The 21,781-nt window shown below is 31.4% G+C and overlaps 1 protein-coding gene across 1 annotated transcript in view; it reads left to right on the forward strand.

The window, feature by feature from the left end:
* LOC129962542 (uncharacterized) overlaps positions 1 to 21,781 on the forward strand; it is a 129,081-nt gene that overhangs the window by 48,203 nt on the left and 59,097 nt on the right. The window contains exons 13-23 of the mRNA XM_056076337.1: positions 251 to 454; positions 1,089 to 1,162; positions 5,161 to 5,262; positions 7,590 to 7,760; positions 9,660 to 9,800; positions 9,892 to 9,973; positions 12,232 to 12,758; positions 14,117 to 14,258; positions 17,313 to 17,444; positions 19,392 to 19,512; positions 21,600 to 21,751. Of these exons, the coding sequence (XP_055932312.1) occupies positions 251 to 454; positions 1,089 to 1,162; positions 5,161 to 5,262; positions 7,590 to 7,760; positions 9,660 to 9,800; positions 9,892 to 9,973; positions 12,232 to 12,758; positions 14,117 to 14,258; positions 17,313 to 17,444; positions 19,392 to 19,512; positions 21,600 to 21,751 (1,848 nt within the window). The remainder of the gene's footprint in view (positions 1 to 250; positions 455 to 1,088; positions 1,163 to 5,160; positions 5,263 to 7,589; positions 7,761 to 9,659; positions 9,801 to 9,891; positions 9,974 to 12,231; positions 12,759 to 14,116; positions 14,259 to 17,312; positions 17,445 to 19,391; positions 19,513 to 21,599; positions 21,752 to 21,781) is intronic.

The following is a 21,781-nucleotide window of genomic DNA, read 5'->3' on the forward strand; positions in this document are numbered from 1 at the left end:
ATAGCTCAATTCTATTGAAATTTGCAAAATATACTGCTGTCCTTCAAGTGATGCGATAGACCGTTCGATGAAATTCAATTCATAGTTAGGTAGACAAAATCAGCTTACTATCTTCGCCAAATCATACCATTAACTGCACGAATACTTCAATTGCCATCTTATTTCTTGACCATGAAATGTCTTGGCGAAGCTAATATAAAATTCCCAATTACAGTTTAAATGACTTCATTTCTTCTGTTTCCTTATTTAGGTTTTGACTCCTTCAGATAGATCCAATTTACTATTTGATTCCTTCATGCTTGCGCAAGCAGGCCACATCGGGTTGGATGTTTTCCTGTCCATGAGCACTTACTTGAAGCGGGAAATGAATCTCACTCCCTGGCAGACCGCATCAACCTGTTTCGGAAGCATGGCGGAACTTTTGAAGAATACTGAAGCTGATCTGCTCTTCAAAGTAAGCCACACAAAATTTTCTGGCGATTACTATTACTTCGATGAAATTACGCTTAATCAATGAAAGTTAACTGCCTCTAAAATCAATTCCAAACATTTTTTGATTCTTTAATCAATTATTTTTAAGATTATTTTTGTTAGTAGTTAGTAGTTACCGAATTCTTGGTAGCAAGACTTGGTTGTACCTGATGCTATCGGAAAATTCTAAGTGGTTTCTTGCAGTTATTTTTTATATTAACCCTAGTAAGTGAATCAGATTTAAGGTTAATTGTTTTCGTATATCTCGAAAAGAATTTCATGGTATGGTTCTATGCATTATTAATATGCGATGAAATAAAAAATTAGTGTTAAAATAATTGCGAATCTCCACTTTCCCGTGACTTTACAGGTAACCAATCCATCGTGCTTTTAGCTTGGAAACAGTGTCCCTTTATTTGATAGTTATTATAGTCGTCAATAATCTTCATGTTTGATGACTAAATGTTGATTCTTTCCCTTCTAGTATTGCATAAAACGGATGATTATTTTCATTCAATTGTAATAAGAAATCTAACTGTCTTAAAGGTTGAAGAATTATTTTTACATAAAACATCGATATATTTTGTGTTATACAGTGAATATTTTGTTTATGGCAGAGTTATGTGAGTGGACTTGTAGATGATGTATACAAGACTCTGGGATGGAATTCATCGAACGGTCATACAGAAAAGTGAGTGCTTTTAGATATTAAAACTCAGTCAATCAAATATTTTAAACCGCTTATTTTCAATATTCGTCTTTTTCAGATTCAGTTTTAACATAAAGAAATAAATCGGTGATATTCCTTTCTTGCCTTTGTTGTGTACTTCGTGTAAACATACAAATGGCACACAGTCATTAATACAAAAATAAATAGTCAAAAATACAAAAACAGATGTTTCAAAATACAGAAATATACGGAACAAGTAAAAAATGGCATTCTAAATTCAAAAACTTGTGGAAATTATTTATTTTTGTATTTTTGTTGATTTATAAGAAGTTATTGTGAAAACATTATTTAATAATTAAAAGTACTACACACATGAAAATCTGTCCCATTATATAAACATTCCTTGATTATAAATTGAAAAAATATCTGTAATTATTCGCTATACTTTGAAATAATTACTTTCCACATACAATTATTTATAAGCAATTCTTTGAAATAAATGTTTTTGAGTTTAGAAAAAAAATTATAGTTCGAGTAATATTATTTTAATTTGTTCTAAAATAATTATTGTTCTATTTTTTTTAATTTATTTTTTGAAATACCTAGAACAACAAATGCCAAAAAAAGGGTATATACTTAAAAGCTAACATGGGTCATATAACATGGTCTTTTATATAGTCCCCAATAAAAATAAAAAAATAAAAAAATTCCAATTTTGAAAAAAACGAAGATTTATTTCGAAACCACAGTATACAACAATACAACAATGGTGAGCTAACGCATTCTCCCTTGTGCTTTCTGTCATCCTCTTTCCTATTTCGAAGTGTACATAGTGATTACTTTTAAAACTGATCCAAGGTGAATGTTAGAAATTCTCGATCTGACAGGAGACTTATATCTTTTAAAAGGAGAACATAATTTCTAGCATTAACAAGTAATTCAAAACAGCGAAATAATGTCCAATATCTGAGTATTATGAAACTAGAATGATAATTGTTTGTAAAATTCAGACGTTCCGATTTCTTTGAATTATGTTTCCAAATCTGAACAGAAATGATTCCGAACTCATCAATGATCTCAACACAACACTTTGACATGCATAACTCGATTCATCATCGGTGAAGGTAGTGGCTTATTATTTCACTGTGCGCAACTGCTTATTTTAAAAAGTAATTTGCGAAATAGTCTAAAGATTTCGCCACCTACTGACATATTTGCTGAGTCGCGAGTCAGATATCTTTTATGTTGCTGCATCATTTAACACCATTCCTGGATTTTCAGGGATAATTCGATGTTCGCACTTTTGATTAATGTTCTCTCTGGTTAATATTAATCTTCAACCAGACATGACATGAATTTATTTGTTTGTTTCTACAGCCAGAATACTGTTAAATACTTGAATTTCTCTGCTTTCTTCTGATTTATATTTAATCCTTGCTAAGGTAATTTCCATTATTTCACACACACACACACACACATATATATATATATATATATAAAGTGCTTATGTATCTGTAAATAAATACAGTTTAATTTAGTTACACATATGTCTTGTTTTGAAGCAACGTGACAGCTAGTTTGAAAGGGATCTTGTTGTTTTGAGCAGAGGTTTGATGACGAGGATGGTACTGGAACCTGAAAACTGATACCACTCCAAACTTCGTCGTCATTTTAAGTTTCACAGGCCTCAAATACACAACGCTTCTTCAGTGAAATTGGGTTTCAAAATTGGAACTTTCTAGCCAGCTTTTTCAAAATGTCACTGCTGCCCAAATACTCTCAATAACTATAAGAAGTTTTATTTGATAAGAGTGGCAACGCACATTTAAATATTGTTGTTCTGTTTGTGTAATTTTTATAATATAAAACCAAAAATGTATGCTTGGTAAATTTAGAAATTTGACCCAAAATTTGATAGTTTGGATGTGACAAATTTTATGCGTTTACCTCACTGCATTTTTTAGTCATTTTATTCACAAATACACTAATAGCAGATATAATTCCGAAAATGCTTGTTTTTGTATTGAAGGAAGCCTACTATTCTAAATCTATACAAAATTTCTTAGTCAAATTTTCTTGAAGATTCTGATATTTTCTTATAATATGTAAAATTATAAAAATATGGAAAAGGTAAGAACAAATGATAGAAATTGTATATAGAATTTCTTATTTTTTATATTTTTTGAAACAATGAAATAATTTATTATTGATCTAAATTCGTTTCTAACTACATCATATAATGTACACAAGAATTTTAATTTTAAAAAACGAAAAAAAAAAAATGTCTTCTGATATAACAGGGGGAGGTTTCCGAGCGTTAAAAATTCGCATTATTTTAAATGATTTTTTTTTAAATTTTCATTTCGACAATAAGATATTTCTTCCTTTCAAACACAATTAGTTAGAAATAAATCATTATTTAGTTATGCAAGTTCTTGTTTTAATTTAAGAGAAAATTTGACAGAAATGAATCTGCAATGAAAGCTTAGATGAATATCATTTTATTAATCGGAAATCACGTCACTTCTACATTAAATAATTACTTCTTATCATGTACTGTTTTTTTTTTACTTTCAATTTTGTATTATATTTAAATATAATCAATGGGAATGATTTCCCCAAAACTTTCTTACAGACTCTCCAATATAGGTCTTCTCCTTCTTCCTTCGCATAAAAGTTTGAACTTTTTATAAGTCTGCGAATGCCTTGCATGTCATTGGCAAACAATAAATTAAAAAATATAATTTTTAGTACGAATATAGAATTCTTAGTGATGTTATCTTTCGAATATAAATTTATGACGCCTTTTCTCCGATCGACTGTAACGAAAATCTTACACGGAATTGTAGTTGTAGTCACAAAGTAACAAACCGAATTCCATGATTAGGTCATTCCATTCATAGACATGTGAGTGTGCAGATCGGACTCTTTCACGGACTTTGTTCACATTTTGATATCTACCATTTAGATGTTATATTGACGCACCACATTTTATCTCAACAACTCTTTACTTTTTGTACTTATCGAGTTCACTTGTACTCAAACAGTGGGATAATCTTCCACTGGATGGAGTGAGTTTAGATTTTAGAAAAGACCACTTGCTTATCTATGTGCAGTATGCCACTGAAGTAAAACAGTTTTTACTCTCTGGTATTCTAAATATAGAGAAAATAGTGTAATCATCAAAAAATTCGAATTCTGGATGTTGCCGAATCTCCATTTTCCAAACCTCCCCGATAGCGAAAAATACATTTTTAGCATTATGTCTGTCTGAGACAAAATATAACCCAAAAGTGCTTTGAGCAAGACGTATGAAATTTGGCAATTTGGTGTGTATGCCAAATTTATAGATTACTCAAGTTCAATGTGAAATGTACAAATTTATGGAAATTTGTAAATCCGTTCAAAGGAAGTCTGTCTGCCCTGCTGTTCGAATATAATTAACACGATAATGACAAAAGGAAGAGAACTTGATGAATATCACTCGGTATACAGATTTAGCATTTATGGTGTAGACACTTCTAAAAATAGAAGCGAAATCCAACTTGGTGTTGACCATCTGTCAATCTGTACTCTAAGATACACGTAAACGCAATAACTAAAAAAAAGCCATGACTTTAATATATCAAAATTCGTATGTGATTTTGTGACTGCAATTGTATTTCTATGCCAAACCCTGGTTTCAGTCGGTTGGGAAAAATCTACATAAGACACAAATGTGATTTCTAGATACTATTTACCATATGTCAGAGATGACTCGCTAAAAAATTGGTCTGGGACCCCATTATAGATTCAATAAAAATGCTAAATTCAGGCCAGAGGTTAAAATTTCATAATCTTTGTATGCCATTGTCATGCAAGATGTTCTTTGGAATAACACCTTTATTTGAGAGTATGCGAGAAAGATGTGAGGAGACCCTTCTCGCTGTTTCAAGGATATTGAATGCGTTCATAAAAAGACCCTGCGTGTAAGTTTAAGTGAATGATCGGTGCCAAAAAAGCCTATTTGTGTTTTTCAGCTTGCTGAGAACAACCGTCATGAGTCTTGCTTGCAGTGCCGGTCATGAAGATTGTCTGGCCCAAGCTTCCGAGCGTTTCAATGAATGGATGAAAGGGAATGAGTAAGTCGATTTCAAAACATTTCATTAACGAAAAGAAAGAAATATTTACTTGCCACTTCAATATGAAGCAACCTTCTATATTATGCAAATTTCAGAAAGGCATTTTAAATGTTATTGAAGTATTAAGAGATGTCTTATATTATAGGTGACCATTCTATGAGATCTACTTTTTAAATCCAAATACGACCTAACGGTCGGGAACGTTTAAACGCGATTTTTGTCACATGATATTAACTTATTTTAAACTATTTACATTTCTAATTATTTAAAATTATTTTTTATATATTTCATCTTATTATTAAAAAAATAACTACTTTCATTTTCTTTCACTGTTCCAGATTCTGGATTCATTCATCTTAAGTCATTGAAAAAGGACGTGATCTTTTCAATTGAGCGATCGGATTTAATCAGGAGTTGCAGTTTTTAACTTCTGATTAAATCTATTTTTAATATGTTTTATAATGCAAATACTTAAACAGAAATATTTTTTTTAACTAAAGTTAGCGGTAGAAAATATAGCATGAATTTAGCATGAGTGAATGAACAATTTACCAAGGATTATTTTTCTAAATCAATTAACAAATTAGTTATCATTATAATCGAAACAAAAGAGAAAATTAATCCATAACGTGGATTATGTCAGAATCATTCATGCTTCTAACTTTACATAGAACAAATTCGAATTGACATTAATTGCTTCTTTATTACTTCCGAGTGAGAAGGCCGAATTTTAGAGAGCGTAGTGCATACAGCTTATGCTCTTTCAGTGCATACATCGGAACGTATTGAGCCTGCGCATAATCCCTGTTTCGTTTACTTTTTTCATAGCTCGTTTATGTTTTTTGTTCATAACAATACATTTACATCAAAATTCTTTAACACTTATAGCAAACGAGACACAAAAATGTAGGTATTTCTTTGTGGTCTTTATCAACCAAATTCAAAAAAAAAAAAAAAAAGAACATGCTTGAACTCTATTAAAACAAACCTTCCGACTGAAAATCGAACGTACAGGCCTATTTCGCCTTGGAAGGCTCAATTCAACGTAATTAGCTCAACTTAGTCTGGCGCCCCAGTTTGAAACTGCAGGATAGCTATTGAAAAGTTTTGTTAGATTAGATTTTGTTTCGCAAAACGGTAATTATTATCAAGGTTTTTCTTGTATGCCTTTTTCTTTCTTTTGAATAAAACGAAATCTTGCATATTTTATTTTGCATATATGCAAGACATTCCTTGTATTATATTACACGAAATTGTACCTTTATATAATTACTAATTTCCAAAGGGTTGCTATTCATTGTAGGACAACCAAAATTCTTTCAATAAATTATGTTTGGAAGAATTTGTTTTTCCTTTTGCAATATAGCTAGCTCAGTTTAGCGGACATTATGGGCTTGGCCACTTCTGATTCTCAAAGCCTCATACAAATGGGGGGGGGGGATTAAATTAAATTGACGATATTCAGAGACTCATAGTTCCGTTGACTGATTCAGCAGATTCCTGTAGTATTATGTTGGCTCGAAGTTAAGGCAAAGAGATTGTTTGGCCACCACTTTGTTAATGCAAAACTGTCCAACTACTTATACAGCAAGACGTTTAAAGAACATGATTCAAGTTGACTTCCCTGATGAACCTTCCATAAAAATGTTCTTTTTATTCTTTTTCTTTTGAACTGTTATTTTTTTTTATTAGTTTCAGCACCATTTGTTGTCAGAATTTTAAACTATTATTTTCTGACGGAAACCTCAGTCCTATGGTCTAAGTAACAAATATACGAAGTTGCATTCTGGCACATTCAAAAGAAACTGATCTCCGAGTCTCTGAATACCATCAGTTTAATTTTGACTACTTTGTATATATTCTTTAGACCACTAGAGATGGGATTTAAAGACAATCTTTTAAAATGTAATTTTGGCCAAGAAACTGTTTTCTTTCCATATCGGGGAAAATGCGGCATATGCTCTATTCCCCCAACCATTGAGTTGCCTCCTATTGTTAGCTGAAAATAGAATATAATTGGACAAGGATTAAATGCAAATTTCTGTAGGATATAAATACAGTACTAATCTATACAGTAGGACAGAGAATAAAACTGCCTACAGAGTATTTAAAGCAAAATAAGTTTCTCAGTGACAATTAAAGGTTGGATATACAGTATCTGTACTAGTACCTACTTCAAAGAAAGAGTTAATGATTAAATAAGTAATAAAACTTATGAATAAAAACTTTCACATTTCTCTCCTTTATATTAAACTTTAAACAACAGAATTTTTTAATACCTTTCGTTTATTTAAATGTCTGGATTTAGAAGTGATATTTCCTTTCAGGATTTCGGTGCCTTTGAAAAATGTCGTCTTCAAGTACGGAATTTCTTCCACAAGCGTCGAGGAGAACTGGAATTACATGTGGAACAAGTACTTAACAGAGCAGTCGCCGACTCAGAAGAAGGCCTATTTGACAAACCTTGGAAACGTCAAAATACCTCATCTTATCACAAGGTAAGAGGTTTATAACTGTTAGAAAGATTCGAAATTTACATGCTTTCAATTAAATATCCTTCTTTTAAAAGAGAAAAGAAAAAGGGATGAAAAAATAAATTTATTAAAACAGTTTCTAAAAATATACAGCAGCAGAAATAAAGCAGTTTCTAAGTATAATTTATTAAAGCAATTTTCAGAAATATAAATGATTAGTATACACCATAAAGGATATTTTTCATTTCAGTTGCATTTTTTAGAGATATCAAATTATGAATTAAATTCTCTCTCTATCAAAAATAAAGGAGAATGGCGTTCTACTAGACAGACCACTAGATGTTGAGTTATCAAATTTAACACGGTTATATATTTTAGAGTGAAAACTTGGCGGAATCTTCAAACGAGCGTTTTAAAATTTTAATGAATTAAAAATTAAATTAAATTTTGACGTTTTCCGACATAACTTCCGAAAATATGAATGTACGGAGTCATCTTTTAATCAATTTTAAAATTCAGAAAATTATCTTTTCAAATAAGTCAGTTTATTTCTTTTAAAATGTTTTGTGTGTTTTAAAATATTTTTTAAAAATGTGATTTTTAATATTCCACAATAATACAGTTTCCGTTGTTCTTGCATACATTTCTTCCCGGATATTTTTCTTCCATTATTGATGATCTAAGTACGAAAATTCGATTGATTTTTCGATATTGAATAGATTTCTGTTTGAACCATGTTTTTAATAAATTTTGTTGTACCTGCAGTTAAGACTTAAATTCGAATACATACATTTTTTTTTTTTTTACTGAGTCCTTTCATATAATTTGGTTTTTAAACGTAATACATTTATATGTATAAAAAATATTATCATTCTTTTAGTTTAAAAAATGCTTCCTTATTTTAATAAACCGAGTTTGCTTTGGATGAATGGAATTTCTATGATTTAATTCACTACAATATTGCAAAAATTATGAAGCATATTTAGTAGTACAGTAGACTCCCGATTATTCGCGCCTGCCGCACTAAGTTTTTTTCATTGCTTCCAAGCAAAGAGAAAATGCTTCCAAAGCAAGAAGCAAACACAAATGACTGATTTTTTCAAAAAGGCATAGTTTTACAGTTATGCTTTTGTAATTACATAATACATTACAGTATTAAAACAGTACATATGTATTCATTTTTCTGTGTATCCTTGACGCCTCTCGTAAGTACAAAGCACTTTTCTGTCTTCATTAACAAAATGCATTTTAGGTTCGTTTTGAGTGATATACTAAAATATTAAGCGTTAGTTAAACATTTCCTGCTGTTTATTTTACGTTTTATTGTACATAAAACGATTTTTCAAAGTTGGAATGACTGTTTTCTTTTTTGCTATACCCGGTTTTAGCTTTTTTCGGATTATCCGCGATTTTTGTCCACCCAATTCCGCGGATAATCGGGAGTGTACTGTGTACACAAAACATTCAATGCTACATGATTCTACATTTCATTCTTCCATTCCATTACAGTTCAAATTTTTAACAGAAAATGATTGTGACTCATAATATAATGAACTGAAATATTTTTAAGGCGTTTGTAACAGTGCGGATTATTTATCAGGCTTTGAACTTCAAAACCGTTTGGCCCCAAGATCAAGTGACGTATAAAAGATTTGATGATTTTTGATATCCACTATCAAATGGTATGCTATTCATTCAGAATCAAAATGAAATGAAATGAATGGTTTAAATGGTAATGAAGACCCTTCAATATCAAAAAATGGTGTTATCCTCGAAGATATGGAAGCATATAAAATTTCAGAAACTTTAAGTTAAGCTAGAAGGAAGTGCGAAAAATATTTTTCAAATTATTTTTCATTCAATATATGATTATTATAAAATATAATCATATATTGAATATTTTGAATTGTTTTTGCTTTATAGGTATCTGGAATATGCAATGGACGAAACCAAAGTCCGCCGTCAAGATTTCTTCACCGTTTTGAACTCCGAGATGGAAAATCCAGTCGGAAGACCGATTGTGTGGAACTTCGTCAGAGAGAAATGGCCTGCATTAGTGGAGCGGTAATTATTCTGGTCACATTCTGTCTATATGTTATGGTTCATTTGCAGGTACCAAAATAATTTGCTAATGAACAACTTGTTGTGCTTTTAGTTTCACTCTGAACAGTCGATATTTAGGAAATTTTGTAAATCGGATATGCAGTACATTCACCACAGAGAGAGAATTGCAGGAGGTGAGTTAAGTTTTCATGTCATTTACTAAAATTAACATTTAATCTCAGTTTGGTTTTTCAATTATATCAACGTCCCATTTTTTAAGCAACATTAGGGCTATTTTGGGTCGTACCTCGTCATTTCGAACCCCGATCAGATGACGGGAACTACATCTGAGCTAGCACCCCCCTCTCCAAGCTTCCACAGCACACCAGAGGGAGGACATTTGACCCCGAAGGAATGAACGTACATTAGACCTGCTTACACGACGATTGTTCATGGAATCGGGTCTCGACCCTGAAGCCCTCCAGTTCCGAAATCGAGACCTTCCCACCAGGCCACCGCGACCCCACGTTTAATTTCAGAAATCAGGATTAAAGGATTGCATAGGATATCAGTGGTGTCATGAAATCTTTCCCATTGTATTCTACTTTCAATATTTGAAAAAAATACATCCAAGAAAATCATTTTGATATAAACAGTTTATTTCATTAATTCTTATAAAATAACAATTTTAATTTAATTTGTTTTAATTATTGATTGCTTCATTTAAAAAAATTGCAGATTTCTGAGTCTCGATCAATTTTTTTTTCTTTAAGAATATGGTCTAGAAATATTAGCCCCCACTCCCTCACTAAAAAAAGGATACAATATACTGAAAAAAAAAAAAAAGATTTTTTTTGTAACTAAATATCAGATAATCAAACATACAATAAAGACCTATTTTTCATTGAAATTTTATTATTATTATTATTGAAAATATTATGTCTGAATGAAAATTCCAAAAGGCACTCTAAAAATTTCTTACTCAGAAAAATCAAGCAAATATATATATTTTTATTTTACTTTCCTAAATAGAAAATTTCTTTAACTTCTCCGCTTCGAAAAGAGATCTCTTTCCCTTTTAGCGGATGTGTGTAAAGACATTCAATTGGCCTTAAATATTTCTACTGAAGTTCAATATCTTTGTTTTAGAGTGAGATGTCATTTATCGGTTCTGGCTTATTTGCACCATTATTTTTCACATCTATACCCAGATATACTCCATAAGTTAGTTTAGTAATCCATGAAAGACAATAGAAATTATGATATTAGTGCTAGTAGTAACTCTGGACAACAAATTTTTGCTAGTTCATTCATCGGAACTAAAAATATCTGAATTTCTTAATGAATTCGATGTACGAAATACAAATATCATAATAAAAAAATCTAGTTTTTCTTTTGTTACGGAGGTATAGAATTGAAATGATATAAAGAGTTTAAAGTTGAAATATCAAAATTGTTGAAACATTGTTATGAAAATTAATTCTCGATTAAATGAATAATATATCCTCTATATCCAGAAATATTAACCTGTAACCTCCCAGATGTATGTGATACTCGTAAAAATTGCACACAGCTTGTTTCTCCAAAGAAAATCATTTGACTTTCTCTACATATAAAATAGGAAACAATGGTTTAAGTAAGGAAACTAGCTTTCACTTATTTAAGTGAAAAAGTTCCCAGACTTGTGAAGCAAAAATTAAAGAGGGAATTTTTGTGGACGCTGAGATTAGGAATATTTTCAAAGATACAAAATTTGAAAACTTGTTGGACTATGATGAATAACAAGTACGGTTCAAAAGGAAGTTAGTATAGTCAAGTTTGTACTAAATTTCTTGGGAATATCATATCTGAAAATAAAGAAAATCTTGTTCATAACATGATGACCGTATGTCAGAAATTTGGATGTTGAATATCCTGAAAACTTCATTTCTTAAATCACCCCTTTCATTTTTTTCCCTGTTAACTGTTGAAACGTTTTCTTCAGGATATATCTAATTAAGTAAAACTATCTTTAACTTCTTCATTTGCTGTTCCCAACTCGTAGTTTGTTAAATATTTTGCTAATAAATCGAACTACTACACGCTTACACCGTCGCTGTGCCATAAGGAATCATTGCTCGGAAAAATGTTTTGAATTATTGTTTCACCCTTGTGCATTTAAAATAATTCACCAAACTTTTAGACCCCCCCCCAACCCTTTTTTTTTTTTTTTTTTTTTTTCAAATTTCTTTTCGGGCAGTTTACAAAACGATTTGCGGTGATATATAATGATTGATTTTGTTACCATTTATTTATTTTCAATTATTTCCACTAAACTGTCGCATGAAAATTCTTGGAAAACCCGAATATGTTTAAATCATTCTTAATTTATTTCGATTTTTTTGTTAATAAACTTTCTATTATTGTGATTTATTTAAAATAAAAAAATAATTCATTTTAATTTTTATAATAGATGCAAGAATTCTTCGCTAAGTATCCTGATGCTGGGGCTGGTAGAAGAGGGCGTCTTCAGGCGCTGGAGACTGTGCAATATAACATTCACTGGATCAAAACTCACGCAAGTGAAGTTGGCGATTGGTTGCTCACTGAAATCCCTTCTCCTTGGCGCTATTATCGTCTTCCGAACTATATCATTCCAGAACATTACGATCTGACTCTCTATCCTATGTTAGACAAAGACATATTTAATGGAACTGTGACCATCACGGTAGCATTGAGAAAGCCCAGTGAATATTTCTTGGTACATTCGGAAAAATTGAACATCAGCCAGACAAAAATTATATGTGAAGAGAATTCCGAAATGGTGGATTTGGAAGATGTATTCGAGTACAAAGAAAACAACTTTTTGGTCTTGAAAGTGAAAAGGAAATTACCTGTGGGAAAGTACAAACTGCATTTCGAATTCCAGGGCCCATTTATATTGTCTTTGGAGGGACTGTATAAGAGTTCATATGTTAATCCTAACACAGGTGAAAGAAGGTAAGTTAAATATTTCTAAATGCATTGTCTTATGTTGTTGTACTTAGTAAAAAATGTGTAGGACGTTTTAAAAAAGACTGTGGAATTTTAAAAGATGGAAGTATATATTAAAACAATGACTTTGTACCTTGAAAGGCATGATCTCAAACGATTGTCGAATATGCCAGCGTATTTGGATATCTCTGTGTTGCAGACATTAAATCATCAAAGCAGCGGCAGATTTTATTTGTACGTGTATTAGTGTACAGCAAACAGCCACTATTGTGTTTCCATTTTAGGATGCTGCTTATGAGCATGCACACAATCACGGATGCAACTTATCACTCGCTTGTCGGATATCCTTTATGAATAAAAAAAATGATAGAGCAATTGCAGTAATAGTTAAAATTTTGGCTAATGTGGAGACTTCTGAAAAAGTAATACTGTGGGATTCATTTTTTAAATTTTTTCCTTACAATACAAAATTATATTATATTATTTAAACGAACAAAAATATCTCCAAAAATGTATCAAATCATTTAGATCAATAAAATCGCAGCCTGTTTAAAAAAAATCATTTTCTCTAGTAAATGTATAAAATTCTTGTAAAATGCATGAAGTCCAATCTGTGGTTTTCAAATACTCCAAGGCCGTTTAACGAAATTTCACTGCTAATAAAATGCTCACGCTGTCGGGAACAGTGGATTGAGCATGGTGTTACTGCTGTTCCTAGCCACCCTTTGGATGCTGTACCCCATTACTTACCATTGCCTTTAAATTTTCAGCAATTACATCACAAATCTAATTATAGTAATTTTTAGTCAGATCATTTAGGATCTTATTCCTCATTCTTGTAACTAAGTGGCGACCTTTTCCTTGTTTTACCATCATGAGTCACCTAAAGTTTGCGTTTTTCTTTTCAAACTACGCATTGCAGTAATGAAATCGTTTTGAAATATGCTAATACTCATTTATTCAACTGATATTTATTTCATTGTGAATTATTTCTCATAATGGCGTACAAGAAAGAGGGTTAGTTCTGATACGTACTAGCCTGATGTAAAGATCTTAAAATGATCTGTATTTGCAGCTTATAAATGGGAATTTATTTAATTTGTTTTTCGGAATTTAATTTTTTTCTAATTTACATTTTTTTAATGACTCATTACAACTTTTAATGATTGCGCATGTGTTTCCCCACCTTAAAACCCCAGTCCGAGGCGTCTGCCTATTCAGAAATCCGCTACTGTTCCTACAGTAAGATGCACAGTGGATACTGAATATGAATTTGACGAGTCACATTTGACATAAATCTATAGTGTAATCCATATAACATATATATTTCTAATGATTGATGAATAGTATTTTGCTATTCTTAGGTACCTGGCCAGTACGCAGTTTGAAGCTGTTCATGCAAGGAAGGCTTTCCCTTGTTTCGATGAGCCGGCTTTCAGAAGCACCTTCACTGTTAGCGTCATACACGACACCGACTACTTCGCTCTTTCGAATACAAAGGCTGAGGTAAGTATTTTCTTTGAGATGTATCTGCAAATCATTCGGGTAGATAAGAGAAAGGGCATTCGTCCAGGTGTATGCATTCTTTTATTATACAGAAAAGCTTCTCATTTCCTTGGTTTTGGAACATTAATATATCCTTCATTTATAAATTGAAAACCGACAAATGTCCCGTGCACCCACCCCCGCTTCTTAGGTATCAAGATAATTGGCTCCCGGTGAATACGATTCTTTCAGTCCCATTTGCTATCAATGACTTAGTATTGGTAAATGATAGTAGTAGAGGGATATTATTTCTCCACTCCCCAATCCTATTTTTCTTTAAAATGAGGCGTAAATATACAAATATTTCGTTTCTGAGGCTTTCTGTTAAATTGGCTCCTGAATATCTATTCAATTCAAATGATTCGCTCCTCTGTTGTACCATTTTCTTTCATCCATCATTTTTGGTGTATACCCACATAGAAAACCAGTGGATTCATGCTCAGAGAAACCTAAAAGATTCCAGACTCCAACGCATCTCTTTCATGTGCACTTTTACACACTTAACATGATTGTTACGTCAGCAGCGTTTTTGCTATTATCATGGCTTTGGACGCCTCTTTAAACTCAATAGATTAAATGGCTTTATCCAGGACTTTTCAGTTTCCTTTCATTATAGTTAAAGTCCATAAGTTTGATTTCAGCACTCTGAGTGAATTGTATCTCTACATTATCTTCCTACTAGTTTACTATTCTTCTTTACTGTGCAAGAACTCATGGATCTTATTTATTTTTAATTTTTATATGCCCCCTCCGCCCTCTGGGGATAGTTCAGACCTGGGATGAGAAGCTTCCGGAATTATGATTCATCTCGCTACTCTGATGAGTACAGAAATGGTGTGAGGTTGGCTACCTCCTTCTAATGCAGGGATGCCACCTATGATGTCACGGCGTTCATTTATTTAAATTTTTCCATATGCCATTGAGTAGGTCGAAGTAGCCTCTTTTGATTACACTTTTATATAATAAGCTGTCATTTACTCGAAGGAACAAAGATAAGGTATTGTCCAGTTTTTTATGGGAATACATGCAAAAACAAATATCAGGAAAGAAATTCGCCATTTTATTATATTCAAAATCTTGAAAGTTTCAAAGGCTGAATCGGAGCAATAAAGTAATGATACTACTAAAGCAGAAGAAAAGCTACCGATGATAGGTTCAATAAAAGAAGGAATAAGTTCCATGTTATTCTTTCTATTGGCAAAAATGAATAGCTTTGAAGAATTATCAGACGAATTCGAGCAAAACAATAGTTTTGTATAGATTTAAAAAAAATCAGAATTGTCAGAATAATAGGGAAGATCGAAAAAGTAATGTAGACTTTTTTAGTAATCGTCAAAGAATTCGAGATTTGGGCGAATATCCACGCCTGAGTTCGGAAAATAAATTTTTGTCATTTATCGTCTGTCTGTCTATGAACATAAATACCCAAACAAGATTTCAACAAGGCGGATAGAATCTGGTTTATGGTTCAAATTTAATTCATATATCAATATATAATTATTTTATCAAATTTTGCTTGCTTATCAAATTTTGCAAATACATTCGTAAGAAAGTCTGTCTATCTGTTCGATTACAAATGAACTGGATAATTCTAAAACGCAAAGAGCTAGACAGACAAATTTTAATACACTAGTATCCAAAATATCGTTTTTATTTCATTTTGAATCAAATGTGCCAAAGGGTTTACCGTTTGTCGGTCTGTACTTCCGTATGCATGCAAACGCAATAACTCATAAGCGGAATGACCTAAATCAATGAAATTCAGCTTATTATTTTGTGATTACAATAGCAAAATTTTGATTTCATTCGTTTGGCAAAAAGGCGTTCGAAATACATCTTCGCACGATAAATACAGTAACAATGTTAGATTCTCATCAAAGATATATATTTCTTAACTCTTGTTCACTAATGCGATGCAAGGTAATTGCAGCCTTACTCAATGTTCATAATCTTATTCTGGGGGAAGGTGATAAGACCTAAAGTGGAAATGTGAAATATGTTCATGTAAACCAGTCCCGCTGGCTAAATAAAACAATAGCTTTGGCCCCAAAAAATGAGCGATTTAAGAGAATGTCAAAGCAATAATATTCTAAATTTTTCTTTTAATGACATGAAAAGAAGTAAAACTCCAGATAAATATAAGTAATCCCTTGAAATGAACATGACATTTTCTATACTAACAAGCACTGCTTTGCCAAAATGATCAATTTGTGCATTTGGGGAGTTATTTCCCTGAAGAATGGGGAAAAATTAGGATCACCTTGATTCCTAAAGAAAGTTATTATATCCGATTTTGTATCTCACAGATCTATTTGATTACTGATCGCTTATCCACAGCATATGGATAAACGAAGAATGCACTTGCTTGTGTGGCAGAAGTATCAAACGTATATAGAATGTTTAAAATATAAGCTTTTTAACACTTTTTAAAAACTTGAAATTAATTTTAAAAATTAACTGAAATATGCAAATATTTATGGCTCTTTTTTATTTTTTTTTATGAATGGCACTACACCAGTAATATTATTTTGATTTCAATATAATTCTGTAGCAAGAAATGGCTCAGATTTTATTAATTTTAACCCCTTCTTAGGCCGTGGGAAGTATGCTTCCCACCAAATTGATCAATGTTTGTATGAAATGATGTAGGTGGGCATAAGTTCTGACACATTTTTTTAGAGAGACAGAAACTTAGATGCTTCAGTTCTTTATCTCACACAAAATGATGTGCCTTGGTTTGTCACTTAATAATTAATTAACCAAATTAATTAATGAATCAAATTAAATTTACCTAATAAGCTAAATGAATTCCTTTTCTCATTCTAATTTCAAGCCTAAAAATATTTTAACATAATATGGCTAGAAAAAAATGTCCCTTTAAAAGGTTAAATCGACCGTAAAATGCGAAAATTACGACGTGATCACAGGCACGATGTAAATTTCGTATTGTATAAAATGGAATTGCATAAAATTTTTATTCATTTCATTTCTTATACATTTTTTTTTCTTTTTCAGAATACGAGTGAAATAGGCAATGGTCTTCTTTTGACGAAATTTGAGAAAACAGTTCCAATGGTAACATATCTGCTGTGCATCGTCGTGTGTGACTTCAAATTCAAAGAAACGGTTACGGACAATGGGGTGAAAGTAAGCATCAAAATGTTTGCAATTGGATACACAAATGATAAATGTATCAAATAATTTTTAACTGATTTGATGAGATTCATATTTTATAAACTCATTTTCCCCCTAAAATGACAATAAAAATAAAATAATGAACGATAATAAGAAATGAAATGATTGCATTAATTTTTTAAAGGTGTTTTTTTATATCATAATATTAAAGAAAATGTTTGAAGTGGGTAAGTTAAAGCAGTCAGTTTCATGGTCACATGAGAAGCTTAAATGCCCTTCCTTCTAACTAGAGATTGTATTTCTGCTTTATTTGTGATATTGGGCCATGTTCTTATCATTTTTTCTTCTTGCAAGATGTTCAACGAATTCCAAAACATAGCTAGGCAAATGTATTGATGTCACGTGAGTATAGATTCATTCTATCGTTACTCTCAAAGAATGACATTATTGGATCAAAAATATCAGTACATTTTCGAATTTATACATTTTTTCAAAAACCTTCAGGAATTCTGAATAAACTGTCCTTTGACCATGTAAAGAATATGTTACAATTTGTATTTTACACTGATTATTTCAGTCTGGAGAGCAACTGCAAGATGGGTGAGAAATCGAAGAAAAAAAGATTTTTGCTTGACCCGCTTCACAGGCAGCCAATAACTCTTTGGGAATTTTAACAGTGGTTGTATTTATTAAATACAACCCATGAAAAAAGTAAGAATCCAGACACTGCCAAATATGGATCGCCAAAAAAGTCGCCAAGGATCATTCGATAGATTTAACAATTTCATCTCAAAGGTTAATATTTCGTAGCTATTGGGCACCAATATCATGTAAAGTGTTCTTTGTCTCACTCAAGGTCCGCAATTTTTTTGCTGGTGGTGGGAAATAACACATTTGTTAAAGAGCATATGAAAAAGTTTTGGGGAAACTTCACTCGATGTTTTTCCCCCCGAAGAAAGACCATTTTAGCTGTGAATTAAACTTTTCTGTTCCTGCTTCTTATAAAACAGCTTTTGTATTTACTTCTTGTATTTTTCAGTAATTTCTTTAAAACATTGCCGCATCCATTCTAATACAAATTCACAAGTGAATTGTCAATGCGCATATCAAGTGTAAAATAATGTGACACTCTTTTTCTTTTAAGCAAGATACGCAATGGATTCCAGAAAGAAAATGAGAGTGTAGTTGAATTGACAGCATTTTGAAGCTATTACTGCTAAAATCCAAAAGCAAATTAAATAACGAGACAATTTTTTTCAAAAAGTGGATTAGCATTTCACTACATAAAGAAAACAAAGAATAATATTTTGAATAAATATAGTTACAATGATGATAAAAAATATGCACAAATGTATGTAAAGATATCTTTTTAATCAAATTAGTATTCTAATTAATTATATATTTTTTAAATCTTAAATTAGCCAAGTTGCTTCAATCTAAAATGTTCTACTATTTCCGAATTCGAATCTCCCTCTTTATTTAATTATTTATATGTGCTTGAAAAAATTTCAGACACTTTAATTCTCACACCCCAAATAAAGGAATAAAAATTCCTAACATCCATGCATTTGTTTCCAAGGTTCCTAAGATTCTCTTTCTTAAACCGGAGTGTGCCGAAACCTCTCTATAAGAATCTCTTCGTATAAGTATTAAGGGGAAAATTTCGCATACTTTTATCTTGTGTCCGGACATAAATAGATTGCCGATCTTCCCAGTATACAAACCACACCCTCCTGTGGAAAAATTTAATTCCAGTTAATCCCAAATGTGTCTTCTTTTCAGTCACTAATCTGCAAATTTATCTTACATATATATCTTGGTAAGCAATTGAATATAAATAGCTTTATTATAGCCCCCTCTTTATTTATAGCTTTTTTTTTAATAAATAGGCTTTACTTTTATTTATTTATATTTATACATTTATTTTTAGCTATTAATTATTATTTTTCTGCTTCGAAGCTCAGAGTTTATACTGCTCCTCATTACATCGAGAAGACCAACTTCTCCCTAGAAGTGGCCAGCAAAGTTCTCTCGTGGTATGAAAAGTACTTTGATGTCCCCTTTCCACTCAAAAAGATTGGCAAGTATCCATCTCCTTTTAAAGCATTCTTTCAATTCTTATATCAATTTAACACATTTTCAGCGCTCCCAGGGCCCGCACATTATTGAACACTCTAGAAGCATACTTGGCAAGCAATAGGATGCATATATATACTTTTTTAATTTGCAATTGGTATTATATTTACATAAAGTATTTTTTAAATATTATTATATATTTTATAGATGTATTTATTATATAATTTTTTTTTACATTTTAACTATTATTTATTTCACAGACTTGAATAATGCTTTTAGAGCATGGTATTTGGTAAAGCATGTGGTCCCATGTGCAATGGTGTTCGACACGATTTGCAGCAGTATCTTGTTTTAAGACTGCTCAGGATTTTTCTCGTGTTTCGCATCCCGTCTGTTACGGACCTCTCACGAGTTTTCTCGTGTTTCGCATCCCACCTGTTACAGGCCTCTCACGAGTTTTCTCGTTTCGCATCTATTCTATTATGGACCTCTCACGAGTTTTTTTCGTGTTTCGCATCCCATCTGTTGCGGACCTCTCACGAATTTTCTCTTGTTTCGTGTCCCATCTGTTACGGATCTCTCACGAGTTTTCTTCAGTTGCGTGCCCCATCTGTTATTGCTTCATAAATAACAAAGTTTTGATAATTATAGAACGTGCAAATTTGCTCAAAATTGTGCTGTCCCAGGCGTATGTCTTACAGATTTCTTTGCAGTCTTTAATGTGTTAAATATTTTCCTCTGGTTAGTTATGCATCGATTTAGCCAGAAAAACTTGAAAATGAGATATCTCGTGAACCGGCTGCAACTTTCGGCCTGCTAAAAACGAGAAATCTCCAGACCGGTACGCAATTTGTTAACCTAAATGTAAGAGGTTTAAACTAGTTAACATTTTAATTTTTTTAGTTAACTTTTAACATTTTTTAGTTAACATTTTAACTAATATTTATAATAATTTAAATTTTCAAATATCAAATCTGCTATTGAAATCTACGTGTATAAACATCATTGGGTGAAAATAAAATAATATGTTTCTTTTTAGTTCTGAATAGAATCCCAATATGAAATCTTAAATTTCATAGCTTTTTGAAAATTCAGACTGCCTCAAAATGCTTTTAAAACCCTAATAAAACTAATATTTTACTAGTTATTATAAATAAATTCAAGATTAATGCATAATTTAACGAGTGGTAAAATGTTGATAACATCGAATAGGAAGGCAACTCTTCTGTGTGACGAATTTAAATTTATTTCGACACCAAAGTATCAGAGTTTTGAATAAATTTTCAAATAACATCAAAAATTGTTTTTAATTAAATCGATATTTTTCGATAGCCAGAAGGTAAAAGAAATGTTATATCTCTCCTTCCTATTCTTGGCTATATTCAGTTTTTCGAAACAAATCTCGGATGTCATTATTTTTTTATCTTGTACATTACTGCGCATGTGCAATGGAAATATTTAACTTTAAATGAATTAATTCTTTTTCCTTACCTATAATCTTCTTTATGTATCGCTATATTTATAAGAAAAAATTTGTATACTTGTTTGGATTTCTATTACAGTTATAACAAAAAAAATGAAGGTTTCAGTTTTTGTTTCCTGAGAATTTTCTCCGATGTGAACAACAATGATTTTGTAATAAATAAACTTTGTAAATATGATTCACGGTTTTTAAAATAGTGAAAAAAAGCAACTATGCATAGTTAGAAAAATTAACATTTTTTTTCTTTAATTAGATTTAATGCTTTTTTAATAAAAAAAAAGTCACCTAACAAAATGATTTTTAAACTCACTAACCTTATAACTCTTTCTATTTGTGCGATGTACCTGAGTAGATGGACCGATACACAGGCAAAATTCCAAGAATGTGGGAGTTTTTGTTTTGTTTTGTTTTATGAAAACGCTTAGATTCATGAAAATTCGAGAATATTTTTCAACTTTTGCACTACTTCCTATATAGGCGAAAGTATAAAAAGGAATGAAATTCCATTTTTCACTTTTTAAAAAATTTCTATTTAATAAATAATGATATTTATCTATTGTTCATAAAAAGGAGCGTGATACAATAATAATTATTGTGTCATTTTAAAGATATGATAGCCGTCCCAGATTTCGGTAGCAACGGCATGGAGAATTGGGGTTTGGTCACTTACTCAGAAGAGAGTCTCATTTGCGAGAAGGATTCATCGGACGACTCAGTGACGCACATCATAGGTATCATATCTCATGAGCTAGCTCACATGGTAAGTAGTTTCTCGTTCCTATCATTGCGA

This window comes from Argiope bruennichi, chromosome 1, assembly GCF_947563725.1.
Source record: "Argiope bruennichi chromosome 1, qqArgBrue1.1, whole genome shotgun sequence".
NCBI lineage: Eukaryota > Metazoa > Arthropoda > Arachnida > Araneae > Araneidae > Argiope > Argiope bruennichi.